The 26700-nt window shown below is 45.6% G+C and overlaps 1 protein-coding gene across 1 annotated transcript in view; it reads left to right on the top strand.

Moving 5' to 3' along the window:
- Nucleotides 1–919: 919 nt before the first annotated feature.
- The window catches only part of T265_12992 (hypothetical protein), a gene marked incomplete at both ends in the record, with an annotated part of 35998 nt that continues 10217 nt past the window's right edge, over nucleotides 920–26700 (top strand). The window contains 11 exons of the mRNA XM_009166666.1: nucleotides 920–1137; nucleotides 1186–1303; nucleotides 1343–1481; nucleotides 2234–2327; nucleotides 5041–5287; nucleotides 7587–7789; nucleotides 10517–10894; nucleotides 15632–16115; nucleotides 18851–18942; nucleotides 22629–22826; nucleotides 24838–24926. Coding sequence (XP_009164930.1) covers nucleotides 923–1137; nucleotides 1186–1303; nucleotides 1343–1481; nucleotides 2234–2327; nucleotides 5041–5287; nucleotides 7587–7789; nucleotides 10517–10894; nucleotides 15632–16115; nucleotides 18851–18942; nucleotides 22629–22826; nucleotides 24838–24926 — 2257 coding nt within the window. The remainder of the gene's footprint in view (nucleotides 1138–1185; nucleotides 1304–1342; nucleotides 1482–2233; nucleotides 2328–5040; nucleotides 5288–7586; nucleotides 7790–10516; nucleotides 10895–15631; nucleotides 16116–18850; nucleotides 18943–22628; nucleotides 22827–24837; nucleotides 24927–26700) is intronic.

A 26700-nucleotide genomic window follows, 5' to 3' on the forward strand; every position in this document is an offset into this window, starting at 1 on the left:
CAGCTGGGGGAGAGGTGGCTCAGTGGTTAGAGCGCTAATTTACTGACCGAAAGGTCCGTGGTTTGAACTCGACCTCTAGATCTAGACTTGTCTAGGCTTGAGTGACCTGGCAGTATCTCAGCTCTTGTGCTTTCTTCGAGTGGCATGGTAGCTACGCACCGAAAAGGTGTTACAGCTGAACGGTTATCACAGAGCAGCTGCAGTCATCCGTAGACTTCCTCGTTAAGTACCTTAAAGAGGTTGCTGCTAAGTTCGACTGGTTAGACTTCAGATGATGAAGCCTAGTGGTCAATGAGAATTATCTCTCTAATATTATTTAGGTACTACCATTAGAACTGCCCTGGCTTTCAGGTTCTTGGCTTTGTGGTTCTCATGTTGATGAAAGTTTTGTGTGTGCCTAGATCCATATCTATGTTGGACATGTTCGTGGTTTTCACTTCAGACCGGTCTGAATAGACTATTCACGTATACTGAGATTAGCCTTCAAGCAGTATCCGAGTCACGAACATATGCTCCAGACAACTACCTAGTCAACCAAGCTTGCGTCACAGATGCAGTGGGCCTGTGCTGACAAGCCGAGGAACGTCATATAGCTGTTTCTTCCTATTTGCGATTCCCCATCAAGTTTACAGTGCTTCTTAGAATAGCTGTGGATCCTTTATTGAAAGTACAAAAATCTTTCTATAATTTGCGAAAAACCTGGTCAACAGATGTAACAGCCATTACCGTTTATAACTAAGTCCCATCTACCCGACATGCAGCTTACCTGTTAATTAGGTACTAACTCACACTAAAGTTTCCACTGTTGCTGGTGTTGGACCTTGATTGCATTGTGCTCGCTCTGCTTGCGATTTTTCCTGAGGTGATATTGCGGCCTCTAATCGCTGAGGCGGTTCAAATTTTTTTACATCCTTTTCAGATCATGACTGACATCAAGGATCGAATAATTGATACAATCGACCTTACTGATGAAGTAGCCGGATCTGTCCGTATTGACCGCAAGTTGGCGTCGCGGGTCATATCGATGTTTGAAGAAGGATTTACGGTTCCCTTCATCGCACGATATCGGAAGGAGGTCACAGGCGGAATGGAACCTGCTACTCTGCACCGACTCAAGGAGAAGATAAACAGTTGCAAGTGAGCCACCATCGTATCGCCACTGACTTCCATAACTGTTCCCCACAGGATGTTAATAGAAAAGATTGACAAGTCCTTTCAGTACTTTTCAAAACAGGGTCTGCTGACGGAAGATTTGTCCAGACAGTTGAAACAGTGCAAGTCGACTGAGGAAGTGAAACTTCTGGTACGTTTGGATCCATCAGCGCAATCGTAACTTTTTCAGACAGAGCCACTTAAACCAAAGGGTCCTCGTACTCTGTCTGCGCGGGCAAAAGCAGTCAATTTGGAACCAGTGGCCATGGAAATTTTGAACTCTTCACATCCTGTCGATCTGTTTCGAAGAGCTCCTCCAGAAGCAATCAGTAAGTTTATCAGGTTAATCAGCTTTGATGTTCATTTCCACTTCCACGACCGTTCTTGTACATGCCTATAGTCCCTTCATCTTGCTTCATGTGGGAACCGGACTTGTCATGTGGTAGGAGTGGTCTTACATCCAAGGTCTAACCGGACTTCGATAGACTTTCTTCATTACTCGTGAATAATCTGATTTTTCAGTTCAGCGTGTCGTTTCTGATACACAGGATCTGGTAGTTGTCGAACTGCGAAGTGTAAATTTTACCCAGTATCAAGTAGGCATTCAAAGTGTGGTGGGAAAGTTCAACGTCCTCGAACGTCACTCTTTGAGGCTCAACAGTGGGCGTTGAGAGATTGGTCACCAGTTTTACACTGATCATCGTATGCTTTACCGCTTACGTTTTGTGACAGCAGATCCCCTAGTGATAATCTCTACGAGGGTGAAAAACCTCGCAGTATTGATCTTTTCGGAATCCGACCACATCCTTCTTATCTCATCGTGATTCATATTCCCATCGGCATCACAACCCTGCCACTGACTTGTCCCTCCGTATGATTGTTAAACGATCTTTTAATGCGTATAGCACTTTAATCGGATTCTGTCAGTAGTTTTGCAGCCGTTAGTGTACAAGGAGCATTTCCGTAACCTTTTCTCATGTACGAAAGTGAATGCTTGTAGTCTTTTAATTAAAGTTCTCTCTGATCAAACTAAGTCACAATCAAACAGTTATCCCACGTATTCTTTGTCTGTCTACTTCAGAGGCTTTTGGTTCTTCACTACACGAAGCTGTTTGTCACGTGATTGCAGACGTATTTGCCAAGGATCTTGAACTGGTACGGCATGCAGAGATGTTGTAAGCTTCTGTGTCTGATGTATCTCGTTTCAGTTTGTGCATCACGCGCGTGCCATTTCTTTATTACTGTGAACCAATAGTAATCATTGATGCGTGGGAGACATACCCAGTAATTCATCACTCTCATAGAGGGCCCACCGTTCTCCATGTGGATTACCCCTGGATAAATCTCAAAAGCCTCTTCGCCCGCATGTTTTTTTTCGCAAGGATGACTGTGCTCTATTCCCGTGGTAGTACTTGGTGAGTTTTTCGCCCCTTGGCTGGGGCACACGTGGTCCTCCTTGCACATGAGTGGAATTCCTGCAGGATGTGGTATGCAAAGCGATCCCACGAACGTTTATTCTTTCACTCCCTAACCGAACTGTTTGACTAGAACTTGCGTGTAATTATGTGTTGGATTTACATCTCCATGGAGCTGCGGAAGTTGCTGGGTCGACCCCGTTAATAGTGCCGTATTCCGACATAACGCTCAGTTGTGTTTGTTTCAGTGATTGTGTGACAGTCGAGCCCCAGTAATGTACTGTCGTTATTGATGGGCAGTTTCTCTCGAAAATTTCCCCATGTCCTGGTTCGCTACTTGATTAGGTACAGTAGTCCCCACCAATCTGCTGAAATGCAATGCATATCTCAAGAGATTCTACGAAACGGAGAATTTTTCACCATGGGATACCCTTCAGCGTGTAAGAAACTTCCCAAAAAACAACTTTGAAGTGTTTTTCAATCTCCAAGTCGGTCTCGGCTTTTGATCGCAGTTAAGTGGAAAACTATCGCGTTTGATCCACTACTGTCCCAGGAAAACTGCAAGCAATCAGCTGAGCGAAATGGAATCAACTCGGCAAGCTCAGCAAGGTCATTTTGCTACGGAGTTGTGGATTCCATCAGTGTCGCGTGAACGCAAAAATTCCGTCGTTGACTGCGACGACAAAATCAAGGGGATATGTTCGTTTAGCTTCCAGTTTGTCGGTCCACTGAATGGGCGAGTTGCACACCGCATTGGTCTTTCTATTTACTGTATGGAGAGTACTTTCATCAATTTGCTCCTGTAATATGCACATTTTGGGTCGTGTCTGCCTGCTCGGTTCGGAATATGATTTTCGGTAAAAGGAAGATAAGGTTCTCTCCCGCATTGCATTTCCGGTTTGGGGGATCCGTCATGTGTACGACGTTCTTCTTCGTGAAAATCGCATTTCTGCCTGCTACGATAACACGTGCGTTGCGCAACATTCATTGATCTTGCACTCATTCTCGTGCTCAGTAGTACGAACGGTAGTTCTGGTTGATCCCCCTAGGGGTGTTCTTCAATCACACATCCAATATTAAGGCTGCCTAGAATCCCAGTACATCTAATACTTCAGACGTCGCCGTATTTTCCCGTCATAAGTGTGCGTCAATGTTGGTTGATATTGCGAAAGATTTGCGGAGTCTGCTACTTCCGAAAAAAAACTCATTAGGTTATCCAGCGGCAAGTTGTGAAAATTTATGCATTACTATAGGTAGTATCTAGAATTATGACCAAGCAGTAGAAAGTTGTTTTGCAATGACAACCCCTGTGGGTTTTTGTTCATACCTAACTGCGCAACATCCCCTAGCAGATAATTCAGCAAGTGCTCAGGATGGACGCTGCTGAGAATGATCAGAGAACTTTCTATAGGGAATTCTCCGATGAGTATAGAGTCAAGACAAAAATAGTTGCATATGCACATTATGAGTCGGATTGAGCAATTGTACATTTAGCAATGTTGTGGAATGTAGGTAGCTCGGGTGCGCTGTTTGGTTGTTGGTCTGCTCGCCGAGCTTGGCAGTTGGATTGCAAACGTTTCATCACCAGTCGAGGTGACATCGTCAGTGCAGGGTTGAGTGGGTGGACGGTTCTGTATTTGTATTGTGTATTGTACATTTATACGGTGCTGATGGGTTGGGACCGGATCCAAGAATTGCGGTTGTCCTAACGGTCAGCAGTGGTGTCCCCAATACGGGTTTGCAGCTGCATGTATAGTTTTGCTTACCTGTACGAGAATGTAAAAAAATGTTCTCCCAAGGTGTCTTTCCTGTGGGATGGTAGTCTTCATTCTATCACATTATTTTGCAACTCACACTTATATAGCTCAAGATGGCCTGCAGCAGACGAACAATCTCTGACTGGAATACCTTCATTCTGAACAATTTCTTCCGGAGAGTATAGCTTATGCCTCTATGTGGATGTGGTCAAGTTTCCCACATCCTTTACACACCAAATCTACTCACGTAAATTGCGCCTATGAGGTGGTGTTATTGTTGAATGGAAACGCTGCGGTAAAGTAAGTGACCGCCTTCGCTTCATCATTCACCTAAGCTCTAGGAAACTCGTTGGATAGGAGAGGAACTTGCTGAACGGTATGTCGCTGATTCGAATTCCACCCTGGCATCTTGACTGCTCTTGTCCAGACATTCTGGCCGTATCCCATCCCTCCTGCTCCTGGCATAGCACCTATACACCGAAAGGATCTTATACTGAACGACAAATAATGTCGGATTACTCATCTCCTTCGTTTGCGGTTTTTCTTTGCGCACTTCGTGTTTACTTTGGCCTTTGGAAGACCGTTTCACTTTGTGGGCTCTCAAATACTTCACCCTTTAAAATATGACCACCAATAAGTTCGTAGTTCTTGGTGTCTTTCGAAATCCTACTTTCGTTGTCCACCACTGAATGGTGCTCAATTTCTCCACCATGTAGATGTATTCGTCATCCTCCTACAATGTACACTACTCGGAAACAATGTCGAGCAAAACAAGGAGGCAAGAAAAACAAGAACAAGGCTGGGAATCTGGAACTAATGGACGTGGACAGTGATGACTCGACGATGGACACGGAAGAAAACTCGAACGCGACGCAGCGGCAAAATTTCACAAAGGATGATCTCGTGACGTTTAAGAACTATCTGCAGTTTTCCCGAATTACGACCAAATTGCACGCCCACCAGGTAAGTAACGAACCCGGAGCATTTCCTGCGTAGTTGTACGCCTCTCCTTGTTGACTCAAAGGTTAGCTTGTTCCGATATAGAGGCTGACGATTGATTTTTAAATCGTTGGAGAACGAAACTCTTAAAATTCGTGTCACTGCGTCGTTGCTGATAACCCACCTAAAGGCAGTTGACATTGACAAGTTTCTCTCTAGCTATTAAAGCTCCGTGGTTTGTCTCGAAAGAATCGGTCTGGTGAGAACAGCCCCTATCTGTGCTTTACATGTACAGTGCCCACCTGTTGCTTCACTAGGCTGTTCAAACTCAATGCGGTTCATGTTCCCTTAGACCTCTACGATATGGCGCCAGATGAAGAGAGTAGCTAATGGTGGCGGACTTAGCTAGTTGAGCTCAACCCTGAGTCTAACACCGAATGCGAGTTTATCACACTTATCCCCACATTAATCGAGAGATTTTTGGTTCCTATCGAATTTTTTGCTAATCCTGATGTCCCCCTGCGATTATCATTCTTTCCCTTTGCAGGATGAAATCTGGATTTGAAACGAGAGTTTTGCTCATCTTGTTCTATCTTGAGAGCCCCTCAGGGTTCTTCAAATCATTAAAACCGCTTCCCTAGCCGATGGACACTGATGTGCCCAACTTCTCGTTTAGTCTAACTAAATAATTTGGTGGGTTTCACTAATTCCCTGTTATAGAGTCTGCGTATATTCCTGGAGGTGGAATCGCTTCCCTAGCCGATGGACACTGATGTGCTCAACTTCTCGTTTAGTTTAACTAAATAACTTGGTGGGTTTCACTAATTCCTTGTTATAGAGTCTGCGTATATTCCTGAAGGTGGAAGAACAATTAAAGTCCTTTTATGGTGAAACGCCTCAATCGCATTCTGTATATGCTTGATCAGGCTCGAGACAGCTCAGCGGTGATAGCCGGAAGGTCCGTGGTTCGAACCCAATCGTGGCTTTCCATCAGCTGTCTTCGACACTTTGGCAGTCTGATAGCATGTCAACCCGCATGCTTATCCCAAATATATGGCAGTTATGCACCGGAAAGGTTTCACGGCTGGAAATTCTTGATACACTCCGCGTTGGTAGAATTAGGCATTCGTAGAGTGTCCTCTGTGTTCCGGATTTTATAGGTTTGTCGTTTTGTGTGAAGGAAGCGTGAACTTTGAGTGAACAAAACTGTGGACCGATCGACAGCCTTATGTTAACTCAGCCACTGGATATCTGTGTATTTCATAACTTATGTGGATGACGGACAAGGACAATAAGTGATCGATCGTTCAGCTGCAACACTCGGTGCATAGCTGCCATGCTACTTGAAGAGAGCACGAGGGCTGGGATACTGCCAGGTTGCCCAAGCCTAGACAGGAGAAGTCGAGATGAAGAAGTCGGGTCCGAACCACGGACCTTCCGGTCAGTACATCCGCGCTCTTACCACTGAGGCATCTCGCCCCCCACCTCGAGGGATATACAACTGTTGTTATGATCAGACAACAGCTGAAGGTTTCAAATCAGATTCGTAGAGCTAACGTAACGTAAATTATTAGCTGTGTATACGGATCCAAAGATCACTGCAGTGTTTGTTCTTCAGTTCGGCTTCTAGTCTATACTTTTTCATTCGTGTTCAATCACAGGAAGTCGGCTGTTCGACTCCGCCCCAGAGACGTCTTTTCGTTCCCAAACCACAAGCTGTTTGTAAAGGAATTTGTTGAGAATATTTACGCGACAGCCGGAAACGTCGACGTACCACTCAGGCATTGTTTTAATAATGGTTACGGGGATCGATTGCTATTGTTTTTGTAACTGACCATCTTTTATTTCGTTTAGTGTACCCCGTCCGAAAATTCTCATCTAGGTAGATAGAAGGCACGGGGGTAAATGGCTTGGCTGATTGACTTTTGTGTTATGAACTGATTGCCGTAAACTGTTAGCAGGCAAAAGGTGCCCTACGGTGAAGTCTGCCAAACCACCTTCGAATAGAATGACATTGTGTTTATCGATATGATGTCAGAATTTCTTCCTCAGCATAATATTCTGTGCAACCAAGTGAATGCCATTCACTTAAGTGAAGCAATACCCGACCAGTAGTAACTCCCCAGTTTTGTGGCCCCGTGCATCAGGTACCGAAAGGTCATTTCCTGAATTGTACCCTATGTCCTGAATTCTGTAGTCGTTTTGGACCAGTGAAGAGTGACATGGTTGCCTTTGGAAACTTTTTTCGATGGCTTACCATGTCTCGTCACACTTACCAGTACTTTCTGCTAACAGTTTTACTTTTCGCACATGCCGTCTACAGATTTTAGCGATCAATCGTGCAGCCGATCGGGGTGTCATAACCGTTCGAATCGTGCTGCCACCTGTCGTTCAGATTCAATCTCGGGAGTTCATGGTCAGAAAGTATTTTCGCTCTATCCATCAGGGTAACATGGATTTGGTACATTCAGCCTTCTCCGATGCGTGGAAGCGGCTAATCGAGCCACATCTGATTCGAGGTATACGGTACGTATTCAAGTATTCGGCACAGTATTCGTTTTGTGAACAGGAGTTTGAAGATAAGCCCACGTACATTACCTACCTATCCGAAACATCATTCGGGAACACCCAGCATTCTTGTTACGTTGAGGCATTGCTGAGTCTAGGAGTCAGTTACAAGGCGAGCTGTAAATAAAAAAGTCCACGATTACCGGTCACACTAACACTCTCGAAAAGGATTTCGGATCTTCAATACCGCTAACATGCTTCAGTTTGTAGGCTTGTGATTTGTTCAAGAATATCTTGTAGTCCGCCCTGGGACACTCCTCACCCAGGTTGGTTTGAGTTTTGCCTCACTTTCTTTATGTTTTCAAACCTTAGACAGCGTTGGGCAGGCCATAAGTTGGCTTCAAACTTCCATTTGATTCAATCGTTTGAGCGCAAGTTAAACAAATGATGCGAGTTATGCTCGATTATGAGCTCACGATCATGTGCTGTCTCGTATTGTTTCTGATGAGTAGCATTCGGTCCTTTTCTTATCGTGCGGTGAGAGGAATTAGATCAAGGTCACGGGTAGAACTATTGCTTTACCTGTCTTTGGGCCTATGCTTGATTAACGGAAGAGCGAACGATGTTTTAACGAAATGGTCGCTATAGTGCATCAAAACCCTGGTTCTAATCCTTTTCTAATGAAAATTCAAACTTTTTTACGGACAATCTCTGCAAGGCTTGCTTCGGCTTCCTTGGACGCTGGTGTGTACTGGACAGACCATTTGCAACGGCGACCTATCGCTATCGGTGGCCTTCATGCTGTCAGTTTCCATCCAGATTGTCTGACTGAGTGTTGGAGGTGTGGGCACCTCGGACTTTTGTTACAGGCTAGCCTTAGGTGTCCCTTTCTGCCCCTCGTTCTTTCTTCTTTCCATTATAAGGCTTTATTCAAGTAGATTGACATGATTAGACGACAGTGAAGCCCCATTGTACTCATTTTGGTGTTGCTGTGGGTGCTACTGTCAACCCCGTGTTTCATTGTGGAACAAACCCTGTCGATGCTCTGTCATGTTCACAATACGACGTTTGACTAACGTGAAGTAGAATCCACCTGGTCACACCCTCATTGTCGCAAAAATGGTTAACGACGCGGTATATGCACTACATGAACGTGCGGTTGAATAAGCTGATATACAGGTCTCATCACACTCCATATAGCGCGCGAAAAAACCGATCGCTTTTCCATGGAACTTTCGGCTCTCTCTCCTAAACCGGCACTAATTATACTTATTGTTGTACTCAGTGACACTTTATGAGTCACTTTTGTATACTTGTAGTGTTGCACGTAACTGAAGTGTTCGAAATTCCGACTGAGCTACTCCGAGTTATAAGAGGGTCAGGCGGGACACGATTTCGATTTATGTCCTCATAACGCATGCATATCACACCATTATTAATACTCGATGGATCGATACCGAGTGAATCAGATATTAACTGTTTTATCTGAAGACTGCTACACAGTTTGTCGTTTTTAATCGCCCAACGAAGACGCTCATTGATCTACGGATACATGAAATGGCAAAGATATTATTGAACTGATCGTTAGCGGTGGCAAATGATTTTCTAGTTGACCGAGAGTGGGAACTTGTACACTGTCTACACTAATCACTGAAACAGATGAACAGGGTGATCAACTTGGAAATTACCCCTCCCTGAATGTCTGCATTAATTGAGGGCAACCGTTTCTCACACTGCCATTTGAAATGCTTTGGAATGAACTAAACTGAACTAACTTGAACTACCCTGCTAGACAATCCCATATGGACAAGAGTATGAAGATAGTTCCAACGGATGCTAAATGGACACTTATTCCGTAAATCCTGTCAACTATCGAATACTAGTCGAAAACCGTGAAGCAATTTTCAAGCTTCATTGACTGGGAACTCCTGACAGGCGAGTCGACTGATCGACGCAACCGGGGATTTCGTCCGAGGCGCTTGGAAAATCGATCATCCCGTTCAATTTCTGAGCGCTTTCGCTTGTTAAGATGTGATAGTTCAGGCGCGTTCGAACGGCGCTGTTGGACTAGTTCGAGCACCCTCATCACATTGTCATTATGTTCAATTTCTGAGCGCTTTCGCTTGTTAAGATGTGATAGTTCAGGCGCGTTCGACCAGCGCTGTTGGACTAGTTCGAGCACCCTCATCACACTTGTCATTATCATTGATAGCAATATACTGGTAACACACACCGGCTCTCACACAACCATGAGAGAAGAAAATCCCAGTAAGGAGTTTAAAGAAAATGGATTTAATGTAGGCTTAATGCAAAGAACTCCCTCCATCTTTAGGCAATACACTCGTGAGTGGTTCAGGATCCAACTCCCGGCATACTCCGGTAACATCTGCTGCTTATGAGCTCCAATGCGATCGAAACTCGAGTCCAGTGGTTCCCCACACAGGCGTGGGCCAGTCAAAACAATGGAATTGGAAGGGATCCGCTCACTAACCGATTTGAGTAGAACCACCACAAAATAACATTTACAAAGACACTACTGATTTCCTTGTCAATGACCGTTGCGCAAAGTTCACCGGCCAAGCGAGGCAGAGTCGCATGCATGTGTGACCAGAGGGATGTTTGCTGTTGTTTGGTGGCTTGATACTTGCTGGCGTGTTCAAATAAGACCCTGTTGGTGACGTCGACAATACATTTTAGTTGTGGCTTATTATGGCTCAACATAGTTTTGTTTATCACATCTTCCAGCTCCAAGTTGACGGCCCAGGCACAGGACACTTCCCTAGATGTGTTCTCGGAGAATCTGCGCCGCCGACTCATGACAGCACCTCTGCGTGCTCCAACCACCCCGGTCGGTGGTGTATCACACGGCGGTGATCCTGGTGATGGCGTGATCTCCTCCTCTTCTGCGGCCCCTGGAGATCGCCTACCGGTGGTTGGTTTAGACCCAGGTTGGCGACATGGTTGTAAATGGGCTGCATGCGATCCGCACGGGGATGTGATCAGCACCGGAATAGTCTGGCCACCAACAACTATAGACCCGGCAGGACAGCGTGGTGCTCGATGGACACATAGACAGGCAGATAACGGTCTGGCGAACCTGACTGCAACCATGCAGAGGAATAAGTGAGTACCATATATACTCAGTTGGCGTACAGCAACAAGGGGCTTCTGTTAAGATGATATCTCGCAAGTAAGCGCATTTTTTGGGAGGTTTGTTTTCTGGGTCTTTACTGAACATTTGCTTTGAGTGAAATTGTTCCCGCATCAGGTGAATTCCCCTTCTTCGGCCTTATTTTAACCCGACCTTGTGTGACATGTAAGGTGGTTTACTTTGTTAGGTTATACTCAGAGCAAAGCGGATGGTCACTGTATGAATGGAGAGTACGATTACCGCTCATAGCCACGAATAGGGATGTAATAGTTACAAGAAGGATCATTAGACAGCGAGAGAGTGCAGTGTTTCTTTTGTATCGTTGGTGGCCGTGTATTGGTTACGCTTGAACTGAGCCTGCCAGAAACGGGATAAGGAGAAAACAGAGAACTCGAAATACGGCCGCACTGTCATGACAGACATATAGAGCTTCTGTGTAAATATATAGGATGGCCAAATGACCAAATAGGGTCATTTGCTTGTTCGCTGTGTCCAACCAGTGGTGACGTTCCTGCCGTGAACAACTTCACACCCACACCGCTGGTCGCATGTTGCTAAGCCGTGTTTGGTAAGCTCTGCCAATGCACCTGCTATCCGGAACATGTGGTACCGACGGTGACCTTAGGGACGCACGTGTGTATTTCATCTCTGGGTGCCTCCTGATATCTCCCCCTTTTGGTGATATATCGTATGTTCTGGATCTGGGATTTACCTGCAATCGTTTTACTGGAATTCTTCGTCGCCCCGTTCTTCTCTTCAACGGAGATGGGTTGATGTCAATGTTCAATCCCATGAACGCGTTCTTCGGTTGCATCTCCAATGTTTCAAGGAGAATATCTAACGAAGGATTAGTTTTTCTTTCGTTTACATGGGGCCGAACGCAGTTCCGACTTTAACTGAAATGCCGAATCCACACCATACGGCCAACGGGTACTTCATAGACGACGTTTCCTCTTCGCGGCAATATCACTCCCGAACGGTTCGTTGAGTAGTCTCTGACAAGAACGGAGTCTTTCCCGCTAAATATACGTCCAGTGCGATGTTTATTGTTGAATTTTTCTGACTGATTTTCCTGTCCGGTCGCTGGGGTTTTTCCGAGCCGCAGTGCATCAAGCAATGTCTTCGTTTTCCTCCCAAACAGCTGGAGACTTCCCATTTGGCGTATTTGCCTATGGTGTCGTCCGGTATTTGGTTAGGAAAGCAGCAATTACATCGTCCGTCGGTCCTTTCGCTCGAGATTTCAACGGAGCTCGCTTAAAGGTTTCCAAAGATCTCTCAGCATGTCTATTTGATTGAGGGGAGTACGGCATGGATTTAGTGTACAGTCTCACTCAGATCGTCAGAAAGTATGCTCGAGTGCCTCTTACTCAGATCGTCAGAAAGTATGCTCGAGCGCCTCTCCCAAGACGAATCGGTTTCGTCTCCTGTGTTTTGTGACAGATGTCACTGAGTGGCATGTCCGAAAAGTCAAGCTTGTCAATCCAATCTGATCCTAACAAATCCAAGCCAGGGCGGTCGGACACATGACAGATGCCACATACAGTGATATCATCGAAAGTAATGGAACAGCTGATCTCATCAGAGAGTTTCAGTAAACCGCCGGATGCACTGCCTGCAACTTGTTTGGTTTTGGTCAATGCCGGGCTGCCAAGAATTTATTAAGTTCGTTTTGAGATGATGTTGATGTTTGATGCCGTATCCAGCTAGGGACGTGCCGTTAATATGCATTGATACATATATTCCCTTGTTGGCTTTTGGGTCTTGGTGAGTGGATAGAGCGACGCGGATCTTTGGAAACTTGGAATTAGAAATTCTGGTTCGAAAATGCGTCTTGGGTGGTTGCCTTTGCTTGTCGTGACACCGATCCTCCTTGCGTCCAGTGCGGGAACATCTGCTACGACTGTATCTTCTGAACGAGCAGAAGTTGACAAAGTGCCATGCATCATCTTTTCCAGCATACTGCGAATGGCTTCTTGTCACTATGATGAACAGTATGCCTCTGAATCGCACTTCCGGTACCATTTTCTTGTACCATGGCAGTATCATACTTCAGATTCATCCGGGCTTTGGCATTCAGTCCGTTGGGGCATAAGCCGACACGACAAACAGGCACCGCTTTTTATGCTGAGGCGTTGAGGTTGATGGAGCTAGATAACCATGTGGCGCACAGACGACTGTTCACTGGGATCCAATCTAGCAAAGCGCGTGCAGCTCTGGGGCGGAGTGCAACTCCCACGCCATATATTCCACGAGTCATCGCTTCTGGGTCACCGGACACACGGAGGGAGAAGTGTGAAAGAGCTGAGTTCATACTTGGCGTTCTGAGATGCAAAACCTAGCTCGGGTCTTGTATGCGTGTTTCGCATACACAGCATACATCGATTTTAAGGGAGTACAAAGTTTCAGCAATCATTGCCTGTTTGCCAATTTGACATAGAGTACGGACGTTAAAAGCTCCTATATAGAAAGGATCTCGTGGATTTAGAAAGGTGTTATTTTGTTTACTGTTAATAAGCAGCTAGGAGCATAAGGCCGTTCGGTCAGGCAACTGACAGTCAAAGGACCCGGTGACGTTTGCTTGTGTGGTGGGGCGGGGTTGGGGAGAGATATTGGTCGATACCGAACTGCGCGGGCAAATGATACCTCTCGGTTACCCGAGTCGAGCAAAGGGGTTAAGTTGAGGTACCCCACCTTTTGCGTGTGACTCAAAATTCTGACCCACAAGACAGTGGGAGGATGTAGGGTTTTTTGTGGATGCCTTTCCCTGAGCTGATGACTCAATAGTTTGACCTGCTCGGCTACGGCAGGTTGGTCTAACCCGAGGGCGCAGGGGTTAGGGGATTGCTGTCTCAACCCTGATGCGGTTGCACAAAACAGGTGCCTTTTGAGCAGCACCGGGCACTTTGGTCTTGAAGATTTCGACTGTATTGTATACTGCGCCGGTGGTTACGGTCAACCGTTGGGCGATCGGAGTGTGCGGTTTTTGGGGCCAACCCGTCCTTCCTCGGGGGAAGGCAGTATCGCTGTTTCCATAAATATGAACATGCTGGTCGCCTGGGGAGAATACCTTACTGCCTTCACACTCCGGTCGCAGAGAACAGTACGACTTTACCCCGAGGCCACATCGTAGCGCGATTACTCGTATTGGCAATGTTGTGGAATGTAGATAGCTCGGGTGCGCTGCTTCGTTGTTAGTCTGTTCGCCGAGCTTGGCAGTTGGATTGCAAACGTCAGTGCAGTGCATTGACGATGTCACCTCAATTGGTGGTGAAACGTTTGCAATCCAACTACCAAGCTTGGCAAAAAGACCAACAACCAAACGATTACTCACAGTACGGGGTCTCGTTGCTCTTGATCTGATTGCTCCCCTTTGGCCTTCCTGGCGTGGTTGCACTTTGTGGAACGAAGTTCCAGCCAGTGTAGCCCGCGATATCATTGCAGCACTCAAGCCCGACCACCACGTCGAATACGAAGCTTTAGGTCGTATGGACCTGTCGCCACTATTTCAGCCCTCTGCAATCCAATAAGTTACGCCTCTGAAAAACCGTTGCAGCTGGAGTATGGCTCATCAATCCGTGGATGAGAACTTTACAAGGAAGCTCAATTTTCATGCAACTTCAGTGCCCCTTATTTTCATTTCTGAAGTTCTCCCCTTCAAATAAGGACGAGATCAACGATCAGAGTGCGGATTTACTGACCAGAAGGTTTGTGGTTCGAACCCGACCCCTACTTCTCGACTTCTCCTGTCTAGACTTGGACAAATGGGCAGTTTCCTAGCCCTCGTGCTTCCTTCAGGTGGAATGGAAACTTGGCACCGAAAGGGTGCTACAGCTGAACGATTCGATTTACAAAGAAGAACTTTCAAATAACTCGGCCTATTTATATGGCAGTAAAAGACCGGTGTTCAATAACGCTACCATCCATAATCACGATGTTGCCCATCTCATCAATCGTCGCGTTGGTATGTTGCTCGGCCTTCATAACATATTTTGTCTAGTTTTTGAGACGTTGTCAGAGCGCAAGTCCTTCAGGACTCAAGCGAGATGTGTAGTGTTTAAGAGTCGCACTGGCGGAATCTCTTCCTGCCTAAGCATATTCGGACTGTGGCAGCAGGAGCGTCGACTTTAGAATATGTCATACCTCTCTGGGCATTGTGAGCGTCTTTGTTGTCAACTCACCGAACCAATATCCTAGTAAGCTTGGGCAGTACCGCCACTGCTTGTCCCTGAAGACTACAATTGGTTCGGGCAGCACGTACTGAAGTTGCTCATTAACCGAAGTTGACTCATCTGCGAATCAAGCGAAACTCCAGTTTTTTTAGAACATTTCGGTTGCATATAGCGAAATACAACCACTTTCAACTTCTGCGTCAACGACAGACCCAGCTAGTTCTCAGCTGAATCTCTCGTTTATGATATTTTTCAACTGTTTGCGGTGCACAAAAGCCGCTCCATGTTTCAGTTGGTACTATATACTCACAAACAGGTCTCATCTCCGGTTCACACCTAATTTATCTGCAAACGAATTTTAATCACAACTGTCATCAGTCACTTCAGGTGCTGTTAAATCAACCAGTGTCATCGATTTTGCCGAGTATCTTCTCCAGAATTCGTGCCAGCTATGGTGATTTACCATTCAGTTTTGTATTCACGTTTCCTATCACTCAAATGCCTTTATTGGGGCAGTGTTTTTATCACTTCTTTCGTCAGCATCCAAACAATCGCCCTCGGAAATGGTCAGGGAAGTCGTCAGACTGGTAGGTGGCTTGCCGAGCTCATTACCATGGGACACTTTCGTCCCCTCTCAGTCCGTTTCGCAGTCGTCAGTGAGGCGGGCGCTTCTTGGTACAGTGCCTCAGAACTGGCCACCTCTGAACTACCCCATTTGGATGTTAGTCTGCGTGGTGCCGTATCAATAGCTCGTCGATTGCAAGATCCGCTCTCAGAACTGGTCAAGGTGGAACCGAAACACCTCGGCGTAGGGATGTATCAACACGACCTGCCGGAGAAACGTCTAGTTAGCGCAGTCAATGCACTGATGGAAGAGTGTATCAGTTTTGTTGGTGTGGATTTGAACGCTGCTCCGTTGCACATCCTTTCACGAATATCTGGATTGTCGGAGGCAAAGGCCAAGGCAATAGCCGAATATCGATCTCAGGTTGGAGCTTTCCGAACCCGAAATGAGTTACTTAAGGTAAATATTGTTTTGTTTGTGAAGTGAAACCGCTGCTGTACTGTCGATATGTTTTCATTAAATGTATACTCTACAATGTATCAAGGCTTTCATCCATTTTGTGACTGCCAAACCGTCCACTTTCAGAAACAGATGTTTTCGCAGTTTCAAACATGCTGCTTGCTTAGGAAGACATAAAAAAGCTCCTAGTCTTGCGATGAATGTCCAAAACCCTAAAATCGGATTGAGAATGCGTGAATTGTTGAATACAATTGGGGCTCAAAGGTTCTTGATCTTTATTTTTTTTCAAAACGTGTAGACAATTGGTGAATGCTGTTCATGAGGGTGACTAAACTAGAAAACAGCTGTGTGCTATGTTGGTCAATCGGTTTGTCGGAATTTCGGGGACGAACACGTTAACATCCTTGTTGTAGACCTATTCAGACCCGTTTTTTACGGTTTGGTCCTTCCTGGAGCTTCTTTCATCTCCAAACTTCAGTCGTTCACGGATGTGTGATAATAATGTGTTCAGTTTGAAGGGGATAGGGACCACTGAGTCTATTGGACGATAGTGTCGTTCTCAGGAGATACTTTCTAAGGAGACCTATCAGGAATTTGCATTCTGTGGAGGTTATCTTTTCTAAGAGAATAATGCCCACTAAAAACGCCTTAGTGTACTAATCAAAAGCAATTCAAATTGTCCGCCTTCTGTCCTGACACAGTTGCTCCACTTAGTCCACACCAAAGCTAGACTAACCAGAGTAATTGCACGAAAACAAGATTAATTCAAAATGGATTGCAGTAACTTTAACTTACTTAATCAGGTTTCTGAAGTAGATCTTTTCCCAAATGTGCTGGTTTTTTCACTTAACCGATACGTCAGGTCTTTCTTCCTTCCTTGTTGGGTCTCACATACCCGTTACAGTTAGTGCTAACGATGTCCTTGTCAGATTTGGTGTAAGCAAGCTAAACTTATTTAGTCCGTGATTGAATCCACGGGAGGCTTTTGCGATAGCTATTTCGCTGGTACTATGAAGCACTAAACCAATCATGGCCTGTCGAAGGGTTTTCAGCAACTTTATGAGTAGTGTATTACGTCTATACATGTATCTCGATATCTCGAGTATCGTACCAACTGAAACATGAGGCGGCCTGGTGCGGCACATTCAGTTGCTCAGTATCTCTATAAACGAGCAATTCAGACGGGATTTAGATGAGTCTCGTGAAAACCGAACGAGTATGCGGATGAGTGTATGTGGTGAACTTAAGTTTCATTTTGTCCTCTTACCCAAGTGTGAACCTGTTGGTCAGAATACTTGTAAGTGATTTCAGTGATAGCTGGAAAGCCCTTAGTTCATTGCTATCGTTTTTTACCAGTTTATCATTATCGCCACGGCCTAGTGTTTGATGACGCTCTCTTCAAGGGCTGACGCGGCGTGCAGTTGAGGCGCGCTGTGCCGGTGTGTTGAGTGTGTGTAGCACGCCAGCGCAGAAAATGGCAAAAGAAAGAGGTGCAGTCGAGTGGATTGGAACCCTGAGGCTCCACGGTTCTATCAGCTGCGGTTTTCGTAGCAAAAGATTAGCCCAATAGGTAGAAAGGTGAGAGGCGTGATCTTGAAGTAAGTCGATAAGTGCTGAGTAAGCTGATCGGGCTTGGGGCAATCTGCAATCATGAATTTACCCTGTTCCATATCAAAAAGCTTAGAGCGAGTCGTTGTAGCTGTGGCAGCTGCTCATCTGATATGTCGCCCTTGGGCTCAATCGATGTCGCAGGAAGTTCGACAGTAGGCGTTGGGCCAACTTCACATTCATCCGTAGGTAGAGGCACGACATCACGCGCGGTGGCCCCCGCCTCAGTCGACTGACTTGTCTGGGCAGACTCGAGCGTAGGAGGCAATAGTTTTTGCCCTAGTCCGAGAGCCAATGGGGACAAGGCATTCTCTGGACGCGGCGGAAAATGGACTCTCCCAGAAACCAAGCCGTTTACGCTCTAGGGATTGTCAACAGTAAGTCCAGGCGGCAGAAGCATCATAGCCATCCTGATGCTCTCCAGCGGCGAATAAGTTCGGCAGTCGAGCTTGAAAGAACAACACGCACAGAGCTACTGATATCCTAGCGAAGTAGCTAGTCTTCTGTCCATAAATGCCAACAACTTCATGGAAATCCATAGAGGTGCGAAATCGGAAGAAGTTCCCTTCATCAGAATCGAAATTGCTCTTACGAAAATACTGATCCGCGAAAAGGTGAAGGCAGGTAGTGAGCCGGTGAACGAACCAGTCAGGGGATTCAGTAAGCTTCGATCAACAGAATGGGCATCGCATCAAGTCCCGAAATTCGGATGCATTACGTGAGGACTATCAGGTCAAGTTTGATAGCCTGCGCACACTGAATCAAAATCTCGACCTATATGTGCAGAGGTGCTCTGCTGAATCATTTGTTGGTCACATGACACCTTCGCGTGTCAACAACTCCTTTAGTGTCTTGAAGTGTCTCTTCCATTCGATCCAATTTAATTTCTCATACAAGGGCGACTCAAGCACAACAGGCCGCGCGTCACATGACGATCATGTCCCAGGGTCAGCTGTGAAACGTGCTCACGCACGCGTAAGCTGTAGGGTACACATGCTATTCATATGACAGTATGTTGACCAGTCTCTCGTTAGCCAGCACCTTCAACATGAATCAACAACCCACAGCGCCCAAACTTCTTCGAACTCACTCTGGACCTGTTAACTTATTTCATATCTGTTCTTTAGGTCAAAGGTATTGGACCGACGACGTTTGCTCAGTGTGCTGGATTTGTGCGCATTCGTCCCCCTTATTCGACTGTGAAATTGGACGGATCAAAGTAAGTTTTTTTCATGAAGAATCTCGACCATATATGGCGCGGTTTCCTTGTTTCGTACCGGATTATTTGTAAGTCTACAACGTATGGTTGTACTTCGGGTGGGATACTGCCAAGTCTGGTGTCCGCTGTGATGCAGACTAACTAGAATATCTGTATCGGGTCAGAAGATGGACCATTTAAACGAAAGCAGCTTCAACAGAAATAGGGGGCGAGATGGCCCAAGTGGTTAGAGCGCGAATCTATTGACCGGAAGGTCCGTGGTTCGAACCCGACCTCTGCCTCTCGACTTCCCTTGTCCAGGCTTGGGCAACCTGGCAGTATCCCATCCCTCGTGCTTCCTTCGGGTGGCATGGCAGCTAGGCACCGGAAGGGTGTTACAGCTGAACGGGTTCAACAGAAATACTGTTATTTACTATTGCTAGATAATATGCGTTCGTTGGTTGTTAGCCTGTTTGCTGAGCTCGGCAGCAGCTTTGCGTTTCATCCGCATCATTCAAGGAGATATTGGCTTTTCACCGTTCGTGCATGTATCCTTCTTCCTTGCTCACAATCACGCATTAAGCCTAATGAACTACTTAGCAGTCCGCCGCACTTTTCTCACGTTTGACTGATTCCCCGAACGGTATAATCTCCATACTGAACACTTTTCTTAGTTTTAGATTATTGTTTTGCTGTTTCTGGTTCATTGTGATGTGATGTGACTGGTTGTCTCGTTTTGTTCATCAACCGTTTCTGGCGCATTCTTGAAATCCGTTCACCCTCCCCGTTCCTCCCCATTGATGGAATGTTGGAAGTTTGTTGAGGCTTGTTCCCTAACTCTGCTCCCCGATGTTCCTCTATTTGTTTCTTGTTTGGATTGCTATACTACCTCCCATTAAACAGTCCCTGATTTCCTTCAATCCCATTGGTTGGTTTCACCTTCAGTCTTTTACAAGCAAGCTCGTATTGCTCAGTTTCGATAAATCGCCTCCTTCCACATAGAATATCCCACAGCCGTTGCATTGAAGTTTACGCATAATCAGTTTTTTCTTTCCGTTTTGAGTGTGCTTCTGAGCTCGACATGCCTCAGTGGTTAAGGCGCGAACTTGTTGATTAGAAAGTCCGTAGTTCGAACCTAACCCTAGTATCTCGATTATTTCTGTCTAGGCTTGGGCAACCTGACAGTATCCCAGCCCTCGCGCCTTCATTGGGTGAAATGGCAGCTAGCCACCATAAGGATATTATAGCTGAGCGATTGTTACTATCATTAGTCTTTCGAGTGTGCTTTCTCTAATGTGTTGTCAGCTTTGTGGAACACCGTCACAACGTGTTTTTAGAAGCCCCGCAGTCCTTCCTTGATTTGTGGAACGACACTTCCACAGTGTTCCTGTTATTCGGTCGAAGTGGCCAACTCGCGGCTTCCAGAGATCTCCAAATGAATTTTCTTAGATGACCCTTACCATGGAAATATGCGCAAAGACGGTTCTTCTTTGAACTAGATGCCGCATTGCGTTGCAGTTCACTGTAGTATTGCTTCGTCGTGGCTACTTTGATGATAGTTTGATGGCTGTGACGGTTCAGAATTGTAATGAACGTCTCCAAGAGTGCAAGTTTGTTGTCCTCTGCTGGCCTCCCTTGTAAACTGGATATTGTTGAAGAAAGATATCGTTGACCAATGTGTTGTTTCCTTGCATCCATTCTTTACGGAAGGGACGGACAACGTGAGGAACTCATTTTTTGGGATTGACAACCGTCCCATTAAGGCGATTTCTAGGGCCATAAAATATATCCTCAATTTAGACTACTTCATTTTTCTCAAGTAGTCAGCGCTGAAAAACTTCATCGCACTAACTTAGCCAAGAGATCATTTCGCATTACACAATGCTCGCAACAGTGATTAGCGACTGTGTGGCACCGTGTTATATGGTAAAACTATCAACTATAGGAACGCGCGATCGGTCGCGCAATAGCCACCTGATGTGCCCCATTCAGGGCGAATTACGTCAATGACTGATTTACTCGGCCGACTAAACCTAATCCAGTTTCTGCGTTGTCGCTTCCGCGGTTAATTCCGATGTTGATGGTCTCAGCTGTACTTCTTTCAGTTCATACTGTTACCCAGTTACTTTGGTTACTTTGTCGTGAGTTCACAGACATATCCATCTTCGACAACCCCATTCAAGTTTTCAGCAACATTTATGTTGGCGGTCAGCCGATGTGAGCGGTGAACTCATATCGAATGGCACTAACATCCTGTCCTTATGTTTTTTTCGGTTTCTTTCAGTTTTTCTGCCCAATGTTTATTGAAACCTAGTATCCGTTGCTAATACCAATCAAGTCTTCCTGTGGCTTTTCCGGGTTGTTGACATTTGTTGTTGATCGTGCGGTAATGGGTAGTTGCCTCGTTCATTTTCCGGTGTTCGTGTCGGTCCCACCGTGCGTTCACATTTGCGGCTGAGCCACTTCAGACATCGACTCATTTTATTCACGAACCTCGAATTCCAATCGTTTTCTAAGCGGCGATAGGTAGCCGCATCATCGCCTGATGCTACTGCGTTTCGCCCATGTGATCTGCTTTGTTTGTGACAACCCTCATACGTTCGTCGTCAGCTGCAGGAGCGAAATGTCTTCGTGCTGTTCTGTTCTCTCTTCCATGCAGCAACCGCGTATATTGGTTAGAATAATCGCTGGATGTAGCTGTTTTTTTGTGTCATTGCCCCGCTGCTTCACTGATTTGGTGGTCTCATGATTTGTGGTATTTTTGAAATCGGAACTGGGTTCTGTCACAAGACACAACGCTTTTCTATAGTTTTTTGCCGAACATTTTGGTTTTGCACCTTTCAGTCGATGAAAACTTGTTTTCGAGACCCGTTCTTCACAACACTGCACCCAGCTGTTTAGTTGATCTGATTAACCAGGCCATGTTGTTTTCAAAAATGTTTCTTTTTGCTCAGTGGCAGTTCGCTCACATGAACTCATGCGGTCATGAATATTCGTTTGTGTGCGCTTTGCTGTTCAGTTGCCGTGGGAGTGATTTAGACGTGATCGATAGTTTACAGTTCGTAGCAGAATATTCCTCGTAGAGAAAATGTAGGAGTTGTCCTGTGGAGACATGTCGATAGGCGGGAATCTTCCAATCCCGAACTGTTTTGAGCATGGAATGTTCAGAACTGTGAGTATGTTGCGAAACATTGATAGTTTGGATGAGTTCGTTCGCTGTTGACCGAACTTGGCTTGTGATATTTTGTCGCCCCTGGTCAACTATTACTCCATTTCATATCGTCATGTTTCTGAAGTAATTGGTTAGTACAGTTTCGGGCTATCTCGTCGCGCGTCCATCCATTTTTGAATATGCGTTGCGTTTTGATCGTAGTTTGTCGTGTACTGACGTGGTTCTTCGAATGTTTGGGTAACATCAGTCAAGTAGTTCTTGAGCTCGGCCAGTGTTTTACAAGAAATGCGATTACAGATTTGGTAACTAACGATGTGATGTAAATTCCTAGCTGTTTGAGATCCGATCTCATAATTCGCTTGCATGAGACAGCTCAATATCTGATCAAGATGTGAGGACCTGTTTGAGCATGCGGATAGGTTGTGGATACATTGTCCATTGGCTTGTTGTCCTTTTATCCCGTCAAGTTACGTTTCCTCTCAAAATTCTCCACCCCATTCTTTTAACTCCGCGTCTTTCTGTTTTATTCCCATAGGGATGTGGACATGATCTCAATCTCCAGTGACGATGACCATTCAGACCTACCCGTCTGCCCGGGTTCCAAACGCAAGCGTCCTACTATCAGTACATCAAAACGGAAACAAAAACAACCGCGCACCGTTTCGGAGGTGGTTTCTTTCAATCCACTAGATCAGACTGCAGTTCACCCAGACACTTATGATATTGCTCGAAAGTATGTCCTATGTGTAGTATGTCTTCTCGGTAACCGTTTGTCGTGATCATCATCGTTCGATTGGTTTTGATTAATTGTCCCTTAGTGAACTGCTTCATATACGCGTCATCATCATCGACAGCATGACATCAGTTTTCAACACCAATGCTACTCTGCCGTACGACCATGATTTATTTGAAAGGTTTACTGCGAAGAAAATAAGGGTGCCGGCGAAGGGACTTAGTGTTAGCTTACTACAATCTTTTCTACAGCTCCAGACACTCATTCAAGCAATCTGGATGGAAACTAACAACAAGAACGCCACTGACATCGGTTGGCAGCCATATCTTGTAGTGTCTCCAACCAGGCACAGTGAGGATCACGCGGTTCCCATCCTGGAAAGCGAGTAGCACCGACAGCTCCCAAGCGTTTCGTGATCTGTTTCATACGCCTCTGCCAGGTCAAGGGTTGGCCACCTCTCTGCTTCCGCCACTCAACTGAGCATGCAAAACAGCACCGTCTTTGGCAAACGATGGTTCGGCACACGCAACACATGTCCTAACCAAGGCAGCTTCTGGTGCTGGACATATTCTTCAATGGAAGTACCCGTTTCACAACCGAAAACGCACTTTCCAACTGTCTCATTACGGATTCGCCGACACCAACTCACACGAGCCATGGTTCTAAGTCAACGATTGTCGAACACCTGAAGACGTCTCAGTTCTGCTGCTCGAATAGGCCAAGTCTCACAGCCATACAACAAAACAGCCCGTACTGTAGCTTGATACACACGTCCCTTCAGATTCAAGGGTACACCAATCTGACGCCGTAGGGTCTCGAATTACCCTTCGACGTTTTCCTTTATTGGGTTAACATTTTGAGACAGTTGATGTAGTTTGATACCGATGTCAACAGCATGGCTTTTTTACGGATACGGTACTGCTTTTAGAATGATTTGACTTTGTATAAGGTGGCCACCCTGCTCTTCCATTCATATTCTCACAATAGGTACAAGTAGATTGTGTTTGGCAGCACTACATACCGAACCAACTTGGCCTCAACGGAACATTTCTGCCACCCTATCGGAATGCTAAAGACACCAATCTAAACAGAAATTTCGAATGGTTCGGAATAATCAGTCTGAATCGCAACAGTTTGCTGGCTAACAACTTACGTAGGGGTAGATTTCAAGTTGAACAGCTAGAGGTTTGGCAAGTGCCTGCTGACCTGCTTGACTGCAAAATAAAGATCTTCAACTGCCTGTACAAGGGGTGGAATATGCGTTTTCGAGAATAACTTCGAAGGGTTTTCAGCAACCTTGTGAGTAGTTTCCTATATGAAAACTTCACAATACTGTTTTGCGTAATTGTCCTGTTAGTGGCTTGGATACCATCATCTCGTGTGAGAGACAATGTGTGCGTTTGTGTGGGGTTCTTTCAAACACCAGTTCTGGAGGTATTCCTTGTACTAACGAGCTGTACAAGTGGTAATGTTTTTGTTTGGAATCAATCCTGTTCGAGAAGAGCTAACCAGAAGAGCTTATTCCAATCCACAGAGTGCCAAAGCCTAGAAAAGCACCGGGAAAAAAAGCTTTTTGATTCTGCTTGAATGACAAGTGCAAATTATCACCACAAGAGCTGACCTGTGTTAACATTTGCGTTGTCCAATCGGATTTATCCAAATTCTGCTTCTCAGCAATCCTGATATGTTTTCAAAATCATTGCACGAAGTTTAGGACGTGGATGCTTTTGAATCGAAGGTTGTGTTGATTGCTAACAACCTTTGCCATACCGCTACTGACTGGTCTACCTATCCCATCTGAAAGACATGACAATCTCGTAACCTGCTTCCCGCACGGTTTGTCCACGTCCGCATACAATACGCGTGTTGTCAGAAGCATAATGCTATCCTGTCAGGTTCACCAGTAACAAGACCTTATTGGACGTACAACTTTTTCGGATTCGTGTACAGGGCTTCCTTTTTTCCACTGCTCATGGTTAACAGGAACTTTTGTGTTCCCCAACTGTTCCAGCATCATCGACTCTCTTGGCTTTGAGCTTCCGGATGTGGGAACAGCCGCGCTCCGTCAGAAGGCCAATGCTCTTTTCAAGGCATCTGATCGTAAGTTCCAGTTAACTTGATCCTATTTATTCGGCTTTATTTGTACTACAGAGAATCTATTTCGAGTAACCTGAGGTTGCTTATCGAAGATTGTGGTCATGGCCGAAATGTGTGGCTTACCTATTCCTGTAATTTGTTCCGATGATTTAATCATCCGCATAAATTAGGCGGTGTGTTCAGATTTACTGTTCATGTGAATTTTTATTTTGCCTAACAAGGAAGAATTTATGCATGTAAAGAAATCTGTGTATATTCTTAATGCGCTACTCATAAGGTTGCTGAAAATTCGTCGACAGCCCACGACTAGTTTCGCCCTTCTTGGGGCTCATCAGGTAGGCGCAGTTCCCGAGTTTCCGTCAACCTCATGTACTACTTGAAACCGAATTGCACGAAATTAGCGAACTACACTCATTCGCAAACAAATTCCGTTTTGCGGGAGACTCACCTGGAGCCCAGCTGAATCTCCCGTTTGTGATGTTTCCAGGCAACTGAATGTGCTGCACCGGGCCGCCTCATGTTTCAGTCACTACGATATTCGAGATATCGCGGTACACGTATATTCGTAATGCACTACACATAAGGTTGACGGAAACTCGGGGACGTCGCTCTTATCTTCGAAAAATGTCATATCAGAACGTGAGCTATCGGGACACCGATGTCTAATCAACGTTATTTTCAAATTGCTCACCATGCCATTCTAGGTAGGCTCAACAGAACTTTTTGAAAGCAGAATAGTGAAAAAACATGCTGTGTTCTGTCCGGGTCGTGAATGCATTGATCACATGTTTGCGTTTTCAAACACGTGCACACCTACAAAAGGCCACCCCACTCGTTGTCGGTCGCCTGACGCATTTCTCGAATCCTTCTTCTCTAACAGCTGTAGGCACGTGAAAGCCCCTGGAGAGTATGCTCCCGATTTCGTCAGAATTCCCCTTCATGACCGACTCTATTCAGCTCCGTAATCGGAGAAAGAACTTCTCAGGGATAACCTTGAAGACTACGTATGCAGCAAATATCGCACTTCTTGGTACATATCGCATTCGCATACCAATCTACCCAAATAATGTCTTCGTGTCGTTTGGTATGCGGCTTACATCTTCACAAGTGTAAATTTTTTTCACCAGACTGAATAAGCCTACCACGAAAGCTTTTCATATCTTCAGAAACATTAAAGATTGGGGAAAATTTATTTGTCTGGCTAACTGCATCACGTCGGATGTGAACGTTGCTCACTGATATCCAGTCTGCCTTCCTTTAACTAACACAGCGTCCACAAAGCGGCGGTGTTTCGCGTTGTTTACCTTTGTCAAGCCTGATGAATATGTTTTGATTGAAAAAGATTATTGCTTGTGTATGATCATCACATGTCGTAGCACCATCAGATCAGTGATACTGAAGTCTGACGAATAGCCTTTACCAACAGTTCAGTTGCTTGTCCATCCGACCACCTGATGCGATTGCACTGCCAACGCTGGTTGTGTGATGGAATTCGTAAGCCAGTTGATCGATCGCCTCACCGTATCCTGTTTTCAGGAGCAGTTTTATTAGATACGCACTGTTTAGCTGTAACACCCCTTCGGCGCCTAGCTGCCACGCCACCTGAAGGAAGTGTGGGGGCTGGGATTCTACCACTGTAACGGTGGATACTACTGATTGGACAGGTGAGTAGTATGTTCTCTCGTTGGCCTCTCTTGGAAAGTGAGATCTATTACGGAACTTGGGGCGTCGCATTTGCTTGAATTTGAGCAACAGTCAGTGAATATCCTCCAACCCA

The sequence above is a fragment of the Opisthorchis viverrini genome (genome assembly GCF_000715545.1).
Source record: "Opisthorchis viverrini unplaced genomic scaffold opera_v5_29, whole genome shotgun sequence".
Taxonomy (NCBI): Eukaryota; Metazoa; Platyhelminthes; class Trematoda; order Opisthorchiida; family Opisthorchiidae; genus Opisthorchis; species Opisthorchis viverrini.